The sequence below is a fragment of the Puntigrus tetrazona genome, chromosome 4, assembly GCF_018831695.1.
Source record: "Puntigrus tetrazona isolate hp1 chromosome 4, ASM1883169v1, whole genome shotgun sequence".
Classification (NCBI taxonomy): Eukaryota; Metazoa; Chordata; class Actinopteri; order Cypriniformes; family Cyprinidae; genus Puntigrus; species Puntigrus tetrazona.
In genome coordinates, this window is record NC_056702.1 from 7,898,988 (window position 1) to 7,912,999 (window position 14,012).

Consider the following 14,012-nt stretch of genomic DNA (forward strand, 5'->3'; position numbering starts at 1 on the left):
CATGGACATGTGAGAGATCGGAAATATGTAGAAAAGTCTTGAAAAACTAACAAACAAGTTCTAGGGTATACATTTTTTAAAAATGAAAAGTTTCTGAAAAGTACTTTAAAAATTCTATCTTCTGGAATTATGGGATTGAATGAATTTAGTAATTCATCTCCATACTGTAGTGATCTGACTTTAATGTCTGTTTGCTTACTTGGGAAGAATGACTTTCTAGAGGCTGCTATATTGTCAATGCAGTGTGAAATAAAGCAAACATGATCAAAAACACATTGCTCTCGGTGCCAGGATGAAAATCAGTGGCCAAGCTAAATTTACATTAAATGACATTAAATGTATCTACATTTTTTGGCATGGCTGACTCAAATGCCTTTTGTAGACTGAACAGCAAAACAACTATATGACATTACTGTTGCTCTCTTATGTCACTTGGCACTTGAATCATCAATACAGCAACCAATGTAGATGGACCGGATATTGACATCACTGTTTAAACAAAGAAATCATATTTCATCATTTGTGGTATAGACCTAAAGATTTAGAAATCTAATTCATGTGAACAAAGCCTAAGTGCTTAGCTGTTTACAACACAGACAAACTCATGCAGTTGTGTATTTGAAAATGTACTCACATATATCTGAGCTTGCAGTCTTTCATCCTCAGCGCTGATTTTTTCTCTCAGTATGGCTTTCTGGATGCTCTGCTCTTTCTCCAATGCAAGGATCCTGCTCACCTCGTCTTTCACCTGGGCTTGGGCTTCTGCCTGGGCCTCAACATGAGCCTGGGACTTTTCCTTTTCCAGCCTAAATGTAAAGCAGAACAGAATACAGAAAACTTCAGACCTTTGGTCAACATTAACGCCATTCAAAGCATTCTACAGCTAATGTATTTAAAATGAAGTCATTTGTTTGACAACATCTAAAACATTGGGAATACCAAAACTTCCAGTACTTCAAATATTATTTTATATTTAAGTTAGTTACGTTAAGTTAAATTTGTGAAACTAATCTTCCAGAATTCAAACATGGCTGTTTCTGAATGAAGGTTGAACGGTCAAAACTCTGCATTAATTCAAACACAGATAATTATATCCAAACTGTCAGGACAAAACCAGCAAAAACAGTACAAACATTGGATCATTAGGCGTTAAGTGTAAATGCAGTCTAATAGAGCTGCCACTGTCTGTTTTTTTTTTGCTAACAATAAATTAAACAACAATATTGTTACAAAAAAAGAAAAAGCACTCAATGTTCTTGGCTGGATCATTTTAAGAGCTTTAATAAGCCTTCTACAATCAAAAATGAACATTAGCCTGAAAAAAAAAAAAAAAAAAAAAAAGAAAAACCATACAGCTAATTTTAATTGCAGGCCTGCATCCCAGTCAAACTCAGACTGCACTGAATCACTATTAATGCATTATGTCTAATAATCATGCACTGAAGACTATGCCAATAATGTAATTAAAAAAAATTGAAGGCTACATGTCACTGTTCAGCTTTAATTAGTTAATATTCATTTTAATATTAAACTTTTTAAATAAATGAGTGAGATTAATTTCTCTAGATTAAACTTTTTAAGTGAAAACGTAACTTGGTTTGTACAAATCTCAAAAATAAGATTAAGAAAGTTTTTCTGTACTAGGCCACACATCTCAAATGCCTTGAATCACGGTTTGGGAAGAATACGGTTATTTAAAAAAAAAAAAAAAAAAAAACCCCACCAGCCTCAAAGAGGAAAAAAAAAAAAAAAAAGCTCATATCTCAAATGAGATTTTGAATATGTTGCCTCATTTGAAGTTTCTAATAGGTGTGTGGTGGTAATAATTCTTTGATGTTTTTGAGATAATCCTGTGGAGCTATTTGGAATTTTGAGCTGGAATGTTGAGAGACTTTATGAGCTGTCACCCGGCTCTCACAGTTGCCTAGCAACCTCAGCTGCACCATCAAGCAGGAGGTTTGATTTGTAAAGTAAACTCCGGCAAGATACAAACTGTAATCTGTATGCTGTGTTTTCAATCAAACAGCAGTCACGTAAAAAAAGAAACCAAAGAAGCCGAAAAGGGCAATAGGGAGGGTATAATTATAACGCTGCCGAAACAAACACAAACAAGTGTGTGCGATTTCAGAATGCATGCTCAAAGTTCAATAAAAAAGTTTGAGCAATACAAACATACAAAATTGTACAAAAATATATAAAAATACAAAAATACTGAGGGAACACAATGCATCAAAACCAACAATAAAATAAAACCCCAAAACATATACACACAGAAAGCGAAAGTGCTTAATCTTCAGAAAATATTGATGATCAACCTAAAAAGAACACTAAATAATGTATTTTATATATAATATCTTAAAAAAAATCTGTCTAAATAGAGATTTAAAAAAAAAAAATCTAATTTAATATTTAGCTTTTTTGTGATAGACAATTCATGATTAATTTGATAATAATAAACTTCAGTTTCTCTTTTTTATTATTCAACCCATTTACCTCATTTATAAGTTTTGATGAATGCCAAAATAATAACAATATTAATAATAATACTAATTAGAATAAAAGATGATGAGATTATAATTTTCTCTCTCTGGTTTATTTATTGGTGTCTTTCTGCATTTTGATGTTCTCTTTATCTTTTTACCCACAGCAGCAACAGCAGACTCTGATTTATGATTAATGTGTTAGTTTAGCATTGATGATTTGACTTGCAACCAAACAAGAATGAGCAAAGACATAAATAAAAATGAATAGTTGGTGTCGTCCTGTTGTGTTCCTGTGTTTGTGAGCACACACATCATTGAGCATTCTGTTCTCCTGAGAAAAGTGTGAGCGACTCTAGCCATGTCCAGTTTCAGTCTACTGAACTGGACACATATCAGCACAACACATCCATCATTACTTCCCTCTCTGGTATTGTGTGTTTACGCCATCTTCCAGGACTAAAAATAGGCCAAAAGCGTCAAGTGAGCACAATAGTGTCGTTTCCAGGGCACAAAAAACACAGGCCATTATGTTCAACTCAAAAAACAAGCGCCAAAAAACGAATATGCAGCGATTATAATATCTATGTGCACCACAAATCACCATACTTTCAAAATAACACTACAATATCCTTCCTAAATGCATCTAGTAACATCTAAATATGCGCAAATTAATCACTGTTTATATGTGGAAAGCGTTCAAATATGCTTTTGATGAAAACTTTGTGAAGTCAGTGTGCATTATATTTAAAGCACACGAAAATCCTACTCTTTCTTTAGCAATATCATTATTTCATGACAAGAAGAGAATAACACAGACAAAGATTTGTTAATCAAGGCTGAAGGTAATGAGTTGTACCGCCCTTTAAACTCTCAAATACTGAGCGGCTTCCAATGAAATGGACCATTCACAAAACATGACCTTAAAATCAAACAACGGCACAGCAAAAAGTTTCTAAATAATTCAAGCTATATTTCAGGAACCTATCTCACTCTCTCCATCGCAATAAATAAACTATGCTTTGATAATGTCAGCAGGACAGTACCTGAACTATCCGGCTATCCTTCACAGTCCTATGGCTATTTAATGTAACAAGGTATCCATGCCGTCTCGAGTCTCATCTCAGAACAGGTCTGAATATCAACAGCTGTACAGAGACTTGCCTTGGTACGTAAGGGACCAGTATAATTTACCATTTTTTAAAGCCGCATACCTCCGTACACCTGCCCTCCGCTATCCCACCATCTGCTGGCTCTCTCCCGCAATTTAATACACCGCTTATTCCAGACAAAACGAATTCTGACACGCCTGTACAAAAGTTATAGAATGTTTCCCTCTGCGATAGCATTTAAAGGAGCCATGCATTATTAATGAAGCAAAATAATGTGCAAGAATGCAGGGTTTGAATATTTCATGACCCTCCTGCGCCCCCCTCCCTGGCTGCTGGTCGCGTGGTTGTTCCTTTACGGTTCTCACTTGGCGGTTGATGATGCCGTAATTGTCAAATAATGAATAAACGTAAAGCCGCGCGCCTGCAGCTTTAATTACATAATTTGTCTTGGCCAGCAGTGGAGCTTCAGCCGTGGATTCGGATGGATCCAGTACAGGAACTTTTTGTAAAATTACGATTATTGTTAGAACACTTTCAACGGATATGAAAAGCTACTCGTTCTGAAGAAAAGCGAGGAATAAATAAAGCAAAGGGTGATTAAGTCACACAGTGACATGGATCAAATGAAAATAAACACACAAGCACCCAGCATGCCTCTGGGGAGAGGAAACATACGCCTGCATTTCAGCTGTGAAATGATAGTGTGCAGGAGCTCCAGGCTGGATTGTGACAATGAGTGAATTTAACATGTGGGCCTGTATCCTCATGCATGCACTACTGCATATATTAATATGCATATGTTAAAGGGATAGTTCCGCCAAAAATGAAAATTCTATCATCAGGCGCTCAAATTCATGCTAGGACTTTCTTTCTTCTGTGAAACACAAAAAGGCAATTTTTGAAGGATATCTTTGGCCAGTCTTTTCAATATGAGGGCTCCATAATAACTAAAAATCACCATAAAAGTGGTCTATATGTGCTATATTCCAGGTCATTACAATAGCTTTACATAAGGAACAGTCACTAATAAAATGTTCACTTATAATATTGACATTTCAAAAATCGAACTGATCGGGTTCTGAAGTTCACCAACATTTTACTGCAGTTACAATAGACTTAAAATATACTTTTGAGAAAAGTAAGTAAATAAAACTTGCACTCCCTGGTTATATAAATGAATAAAATAAAAACTTGCACTCCCTGGTTATATAAATAAATGATTATCTCAATAGTTTAATAAATAATTAACATAGTTAATTAAATAAATAACTACTGAAAGAAATACAAATCTAAAAAAACTAATAATAGTTAAACAAATACCTAAAAAGAAAAAATGATATCTTAATGAATAAATGTCTAAAATACATGGCTAAATAATTATGTATATAGTTAAATAAGTGAATCATTAAAACAAGTAAATAGCTAAATATATAAATATCTTTAAAACAAATACATATGTCTAAAATAAATACGAATATATAAATGTCTAAATAACTGAAATAATGAATGGCTACATACAAATCATTCAATAAACTAGATAAATTGTGACTAAATTAAAAAAAAAAATTGATAAATAAAACATACATACATACATACAACCATAAAGCAAGCAAGATAGAAGTAATGAGCAGAGGCAGTTGTTTGAGGTGAGGTCAGGGGTGGTGAGAATGGGTTCGTGCCCTAAGATGCCCCCTTCTATCTGTCTGTGTCCCTGAGGACTGCGTGTAATCTTCAGCGAGTCTCCGTGTGGATGAGAGTCTTTCTGCTGATGCAGCATTGTGCAGGTCAGCCAAGCCCAGTCTGCGCTTTTGATCTGCAGAACGGTTCTGCTTCAGTGCCTGCCGCAAATCTCTCATTAGAAAGGGCCGCAAAGAAGCTCATACACACAGGCCTCTGCAGGAAACACACACACACACCTTCTGCTGTTTACCCACACACACATAAACAAGCAATTTTGAGCAAACATTTCATACTGAACTCATCTAGATTTTATATAGATTTGTTCATTTTCAGTTTATAAAAGCTAGAAAACGAAAAAAGAACCTCTCTGAGAGGTTTAATCTACATTTATCCCTTATACAGCTATATCCACTGACTGCTACAGCGACAGACAGGCAGACAGGCAGAAAGGCAGAAAGGCAGAAAGGCAGACAGGCAGAAAGGCAGGCAGACAGGCAGACAGACAGAGAGACAGAGAGACAGACAGGCAGACCTGGCTGTTAAGTCACAATGCACACTGTTTTTCTAAGCATCTTGCACCCTATGTGCTGCATTTTTAAAAACTTAAGAAACAGTTTAACTTTTAAAAAACACAACTCGAGACCCCTACGTTCTTTTCCGCTCCATCTATAGCTGCAGTCGTTCAGGCAACCCGCCCACTAAACAATTTTGAAAATATGTAGTTTTCTGATACTTAACCTCTTATGTTTAGCATATTTTCACACTCTCAAACAAAAACAAACTGTTCCACACACACACACACACACAAAAAATACATTTTGCATCATGAAGCACACTTCTAGCAATACACAACAGATACTGCCCGATAAATGCGTTCCTCCATCATTTATACTTTCAGAACTAAGTTTAAGCAAATGGATACTGATGTGTGTAAGAACGTGTATACGGTTAATCAGAAATGCCACCGTCTTGTAAGGGCACCACTACTGACCCTACCCTATCCAAAAGCCAAACAGATAAGCATACACACTAGCGAAGGAGCTATAAAGAATTAAAGCAGAAATTAAGAGGAATGGGTACTGTACATATATCACACTTTATATGCGTCTTCAATGAACCGCCCACCTCCCTGAAGCCAGCTGGATTAAAGGTCACTGCTAAATTAAGTTGGCAGTGTCTGGCAAATCTACCACTACATTCAGCTCAGGAATTCTGTTCCTCTAATGGCATCTGAACACCGCATGCCGATCTGTGCATGTTTTTTTACTGTCATTTTGGAACAGCTCACCTGAGAGCCAAGAACGTTTCATGAAATAAAACAAATCTTAATTAAGTTCTGAAATAAAATATAAACTAAAAAATACGAAAGCACACAAACTATGGTCCACCTGAAGGTAAGGTTGAAGATTGGCGCTATAAGGTCTTCAAACCCAAAGCCAGAGGCTAATTACATTCAATTCAATCCTACGATCTCATAAGGGGACTTTTAAAACACAACACATTCTAGAGAAGACAGAAAAAGGAATGAAAGAAGAAATGGGAGTTGGAGAAAGCTAAATGGAAGACAACATTAAGGACAATATTGATTCTGTCTTTCCAAGCATGACATCATGGTCAATAAAGCCCCTACTTTCCCTTAATGGTGCTGCCGGGGCGATGGGATGGAGCACTTTGCCTCAGTTGCCTCAACAACAATGCTGTAAAACAACACACCCTGCCCTTAAATTTACTTTTATGGCCGACAGAAAATAAACTTCCTGTCAATAGCAATTTCTGCAGGTCAGAGTGTTGGCCTTGTTGAGAATAACAGTGTAAGAGGTACTCGGGATGACAAGAACGTGAAACTCAACGCTGACACATCCATCACAAGCCTTAGATGAATAAAATGGAGTGAGTACTTAAAGAACTTGCACTTTATATGAGTAAAGTGTGGCGGTTCAACTAAAAGGTTTGGAAAATGATGACCGTACATGATGCGGAGATATTAAAGGCCAAATGAACGTCACGGTACAGCCACCTACTTGAAGACAGAAAACAGGACAAAAATGGAAAGACTAAGCCCTCACCGGTGGAAGCTAATAGATCATCACATATGAAGAAATTAACTCCACCCTGACTCCCGCTCCCACACTTTCATGCATGATTAATTGCTTTCACAAAAAAAGAAAGAAATAGGGAAAAAGTGAGCGTGATGTGCCCAGGAAAGGAGGCAAGTGGATCCAGACAAAGCACTGACAGGTCTGTGTCCCAGTTTGACTGTTGATGAGACAAAAATCTCATTAAGGCACACAGCTTCTCTGTGTTTTTTCTGAATTAAACACGAGTCTGTACCTCAACTCATAAATTTGACCCAAGCTGTGGCAAAAGTTCATGAAAAGCCCTTATGTTAAAACATAGGAGGTAACACGCTGTGATATAATGTAGCTTTTTCAATTTTCAAGTATTTAAAAAAATCCATTGTTACTTGAATGAATTCTGTACTCGAAAATTAATTGAAAAAGTGACAATTTCCTCTGACAATTTCATACACTTATGGTAATTGTTTGCACCATGGCCAAAGTGTTTTCTGACTACTTAAAGGGATAGTTCACCCAAAAACCTCATTCCAAACCCGTAACACCTTCATTCATCTTCAGAGGCCAAATTAAGACAATTTGATGAAATCCTAAAGCAATACAACTACTTATTTAGTTTTTCTTTGTATTCTCGTAGCTAAAAAAAAAAATAAGTTTGAATCACTGAGGTCATATGGACTATTTTAACAACGTCCTTAATACCTTTCTGTGCCTTGAACATGGTAGCTCTTCGCTGAGTCTCATGTGAACTAATTCTCCAGACAGAGATATGTGTGATTTAGGGACACCAATAACAAACAGGAGGAACTCATCTGAGGTGTTTGGTGACTGTTTGTATAATGTATGTAAGAACAGTATAAATGTATGCATGGATAGTCACCACTGGTTGAGCTCCTCCTTTGCCTTTCTCCTCTCTTCCTCCAGGCCCTTCTGCAGCTCTTCAGAGATCTTTCTTCTCAGTTCAGACTCATCCACTACACAAAAGACAAAATATGCACATTAGATGTTGAGCTACTGCCTATACGCCATACGGCTATTCCAGAGCATTTGATTTTTTTGTTGCATTTTAAAGAACGCTTTCAAATGTGGGTAACAAAGTTTAATGTAGTATTGTACACTTGAAGTATCTTTGAGGCACGTCTGCACTTGGTTGTAAAGAAGTTTGTACGTGAGTACAGTGAGGTAGGATGGTTTTTTGAGCCCTCAGGACATCTCTGCCTTATGAGGCAAAGCAAAAGAAACAGAAATACAGAGGACAGGGGTCCTATACGCCTATGCACTGACAATGACTATAAAAATCACTTTCAAACACACACTTCAAAAAAATACACTTTAGTGTTGATATCAACACCGCCACAGTCAAACGTGTCAGTGTGTGTCCTGTTCTTTATCTGGATGGCTAATTGTCCGTGAAAGCACAGTGGAGATATAAAATAGACAAACTCTTAGCTGCCAGTCTAAAACAGCAGCAGTACTGCAGCACTCCAGCTACGCAATGACAGGAAGTCCAAGTCCAAGAGTTTTGCAGATGGAGACACACTCCATCTATTTTGCAACATTTAACATGCAGTCTAAAAAAAACTACAAAACACAAAAAAAGCAATCAGTTCTCAAAGACATGCCCAATTCAAACCTTGTCACAAATCCAAGTTGAGGTTCCAAGAGGTTTTACTTAAATCAAAAGATTGTATTATCTTTAAAACCAGTTACTTCTAAATTCACTAACATTGACTAACTTGTTAAGGGATGGATTGTTTAGCTAAAAAAAAATTAAAAGAAAATTTCAGGCAAATAACACTTATAGTTAACAACTCTTAAATGTAATTACACTGAACATGTGAAAGGAAGAAGCAATAGCTGCCATGAGTTTAAAGTGATGTTTTGGAAGGAGCAGTCACCATGGGTGCCATATGGTTTGGTTGCATAACAATGTTCATTTTAGAAACAATTTGAGACTGTAAAGCCGAGAGAGGAAACCTGTTGGGAGAGAACACTTAAAGTTATCACATACACCAACCTTCTTCGAGACTAATGAGAAATCCTCCTGTTGCCGTGACAATGCTGAAGAGGAAACCTAAATTAATTGCAGACATTGGCGAGGCATTTATCAAACAGCAGGCTAGCATAATGGATACAAGCAGCAGGTGCTGTCTAAACCTCAAACCCTCCAGATACCATCAAATTAAAGATATGGTGTGATAACGGACATCCTTCACTGGCACCACAACTAAAGCAAGGATGGAGATATATATATATAATTGTTTACTTGCATACAACTTGAAATCTTTGACTACAGTCGTTCCATGACACAAAGGATCATCAGAGCATATACAACATATTCACTCACACTGTTTAAAGCACAGATGCAGAAAATGGGAAGGATGGTGATGAAGACAGAGAATTTGTAATGTTGATGAGAAGAGGTTCCACCAATATTAGCTCTCAATGCCTGATACTGATAACTAGAGAATAGAACCCATAGGAACAGGCCAAAATAATGTGGGTCTCATTAAAAAATAATATCATACTTTTTGTGTGAAATACATTTACATGTAAAAATTCCACCAATGACCTACAGTAAGGTCACATAGTTAAATAAAATTAATTCAATAAATGAAAATGTCATTTACATTTTTAGAATGATATTTTGCATGCTAGAATCATATTACATTGTAAATATAATGTGATAAAAAAAAAAAAATTATTCGATCCACGGAGCACCTGCTCAACATCTATTATTACAAAACATATTCAAAAAATAGTCCTCACGGACTAGTTCTTTTTTTTCCCCCTTTTCTATCAGGCTATAGTTCTAACGACTTTTCTTCTGTGTCACACATTCATTCATGCTCTAGGTTCCCATAATTCATTAATTTAAACTGGGCTTTAATATTTAAAAAGGATTTCAGTGGATTCAAAGGATAACCAGCTCGTATGTTAAAAAAACCATCCGAGTCTTCAGGGGGTTTTTGCAGGAGGTCACCGAGAACTCCAGAACGGCATTAACCGTCTGGGTGCCCGTGTCAATCCTGAGTGAGAAGAGTAATGCTTAAAGATGAAAAACTCATCATCTTTAGATATTTCTCTCTCTTTTACTCCCTCCTTCATTCTCTGCTGATATTTAAAAAAGTAGCTCCTGGGCAGTCGGGAGGGAGATAACAGACAGAGACAAATTGCATGTCTCATAAGACGTTTCATTAATCTCCAGACCTGAGAAGAGAAGGGGAAGGCGGGGCTAATCTAAACCATTACACATTGCTCACGATCCAACTTAAACGAGTCTCAACATCTTTCCACACACATAAAGAGGCTCCCGGGAATATCAAACAAGGTGATCTTTCTTGTCCTCGGTCTACACTTCCGTCTTCGCCACGAATTTCATGAAAGTTTTCACGAAACATCATGCAAATGGGGCTAAAAGATCATTTCATTATAGTGCAACGCATGCAGCGAGAGCGTCCCTCTTTTTTACTCTCTGAACTTGTCGCTGATCTTCAAGGAGATACTTAATATGTAACGGCAAGAAAAGTGTGTTTATGTACGGCTGAGACAAAGAAGGATTTGTGTGCAGGTAATTAGTGCATAATGGAAAACGGTGTGTGGGCCCTGCGTATGAATATTCATGGTACGCTGAGAACGTGTAGGAGGATCAACCTTGACCACCGTCTAATCACCACGAGCAGAGACTCTGCCGTGATTTAGCGACGGACTCGATCATCCACAGCATCTCTTAATACCTCCACTCGTGGGCGCACATAATCAATGTCCCTCATTAAGGTCACAGCCTTTGACCTCAGAAGATGAGCCGAGCCTCTTAAGGCAAGAAGAGCTGCGACGAAGAGACCACATTTAAGGAGTGAGTCATTGGAAAATGTCACCGCATTTAGTTTGGTTGAGGCTTAATGTTTCAGTACGGTCATTTTTAATAGCTACAAAGTTTAAGTAAGCATTGTTTGGTAATTGTTCACCACTTTGTCGAAAAGCAGTCAAATGATCTGAGAGCGAACAAATTACAGCAATTTTAATTTTTGGGAGAATTACTGCAGATTCTGTCTAAAATGAATGTTATGATCAAAAATTCTGCTCTGTTCTGTTACAAACAGGCTTTGGTTGTCTATCCTAGAACTGATGGCGAAATCCAGAAGTATTTGAGTGATACTGTTTTTGTGTATTCATTTTTTTTTTTTTAAGTAAACAAGGCTTTAAAAGCCATTTTGCATCATTCAAATGTTACACGCAACATAAAAAAAGAAAAAAACATACAGAAAACGACATTAAGTTCTTAACTAATAGTAGTGCTGTCAAAAGAATAATCTTGATTACCGGTAATCACAAGTTTTTGTTTACATAATAAACGAGTGTGCACTGTGTATATTGACTATGTATTTATAAATATACACATGCATTAGAGTGTCCCTTATTTGTGAAGTGTAACATTTTTTAGCTCTCACCCCTTCATCACTGTATAATATGCATTTAATATTTAGGGCATGTTCAAACATTGTGAAATACTGCGCATATAATACTGTGATCGGGTTATCAAGAGTTCAACACACTCAAATGCAACCCATAATAACACATAAATGTGCATTTTTAATAAGATCAGATGTATTAACTAAGTGTTGTCCCGATATTTCAAGAAACACAATAATCCGCTGGACTGCTGGTGGCTGTTGATGTCTTCGGACAGTTAAAGTGTGCGTGTGTTTCTGTGTTTGTAATGCAGAAGAAAACAAAAAAGGTAAATTGCAGATCTTAATCCAGCAAAAGATAACTACAAAACTGCAGCTAGTTTGAAAAAAAAAGAAAAAGATACAATTTAATAACTTTGGTTCATCATACGCAAAATAAATAAATATATATACATACATACACACACACACACACACACACATACATATATATATATATATATATATACACATACACTTATACACATATAAACATAAATGCATATAAACACAAGGATAAAAAGTTTTAGAAAGGAACTTTTTTTCCAGTATCAAAAGGGGTGGGATAAGAACTACAGGGTTTACTCTTTCTAAAAAGTATTTCCTTCTGGGAGCATTTATGTAATAGAATGATGTATATTTATATAAAATCACAAAAGAGTTTCTGTCATCATTATACCACAGAAGCATGAGCGAGCAAGAAAAAAAAAAAAAAAATACACGTGGGAGAGAGAAAGCATGAGACAGATTGAGATGTAGGGAGTTATAGATAGATAGATAGAGAAAAAAAAGTGCATGAGAGTCTCTACGGTAGAGCTCATTAAGCAGATCTGTGTCTCATTAACAGGGAGCTGTCTCGTTATGTGCGATGCAGGCGGGCGTCTCTTTTTCCCTCTCTGTAACTGGAGCCAGTTCATAGTGTCAGCTCCAGCCCACAGACTCACAGCATCTCTGCAGGTAACACCACTATTAAGGGCCGGGAGGGCACACATAGAAATTTTCACACATATTTGAGCTGACAGTTTTTCAGAGCCACTGTTTCAATACATATTAGATGTGCTTAATTATGTGGAGGTGGAAGCGAGAAAGCTCACAGCTCAGAAAAGTCAAGACATGGAGGAAACGCAGTGACCAGCTACACTTCGGGTCCATTTTAAACATAGATGGTGCTAAAATTTGCAGCAAAAGGACACATTCTGATGTTTTCAGTGAATGCACCAAACCCAAAACAGGAAACACTCTGCTATACTGATGGCCCAAAATACAGTAACAGGCCTACATTAGCAAAACTGACTATTACGTTGTGGGCTATTTATTGAATTCAATGTGTTACTTATTCTTTCTTTGTCATTATTTGTAAAAAAAATTCACTATTACAGATGTAGCTGTAACAGATGTTACAGATATCTCAACTAAACGTCACTTAAAGAATGGATTCGAGCACCTGAAGGACATCATTTGGGACAAAGCCACAGTTCAGTCAAAAACGAATGTGACCAATTCTGTAATTGAGGACGATGCCGATAAAAAGCAGCATCCCAACAGGCGTCTCTAGAATAATCATTCAAAACTGCAGCTAAACTTCCGATTGAAAGATCTATGAGCATAGTCTTACTTTTAATGAGAAGCAAAGCGCTTGCAAATGTGATCGGCTCAACACACTTCTGGGAGGAGATGCTGTTCCAGGTACCTTAGAGGCTGAACTGGCTTAAGTGGAGTTCCTAATTACAGCATTGATTCATTAACTCTATTACAAGTTAGAATTAATCGTTTCATTAGCACTCAGGCACAAGCTATGAATCATAATATGGAGGGATCTGGGCCCACTCCCTAACATCAAGAGGACTGAACTTTTAGGAAGAAAAATTAAATATTATTTGTTCGTCCGATTTGTAAAAATCCATAAAGCGGTATTTCAAATAAATCTCAATCAAACAGATGTCAGCAAGTTTGCACTTCCGGCTGATGCGTTTAGCTTTTTGTGGAAAAAGAAATTATATACGCATTAAAAATACACTTATAGTGATACACTTATACCTGAAATAAAAATCCTATCATCGTTCAAAAATCCAAAAGATTTACAGTATGTTCATCTTTAAAACACAAATGAAATGTCCCTCTATTGAAAGTCCATTCTATAAACACTTTGACACTTCAAATATAAAAAATTATATATATATATATATATATATATATATATATATATATATATAT

At 36.5% G+C, this 14,012-nt stretch overlaps 1 protein-coding gene across 7 annotated transcripts in view; it reads right to left on the reverse strand.

Moving 5' to 3' along the window:
- chchd3a (coiled-coil-helix-coiled-coil-helix domain containing 3a) overlaps positions 1–14,012 on the reverse strand; it is a 55,651-nt gene that overhangs the window by 39,031 nt on the left and 2,608 nt on the right. For 6 of the 7 annotated variants that reach the window (XM_043236859.1, XM_043236858.1, XM_043236857.1 and 3 more), the window contains 2 exons: positions 8,228–8,321; positions 635–806 (listed from right to left, as the gene is read on the reverse strand). In XM_043236859.1, the coding sequence (XP_043092794.1) occupies positions 635–806; positions 8,228–8,321 (266 nt within the window). Of the gene's footprint in view, positions 1–35; positions 490–634; positions 807–8,227; positions 8,322–14,012 lie in introns of those variants that run through there. The other variant, XM_043236860.1, reaches the window with a different exon arrangement.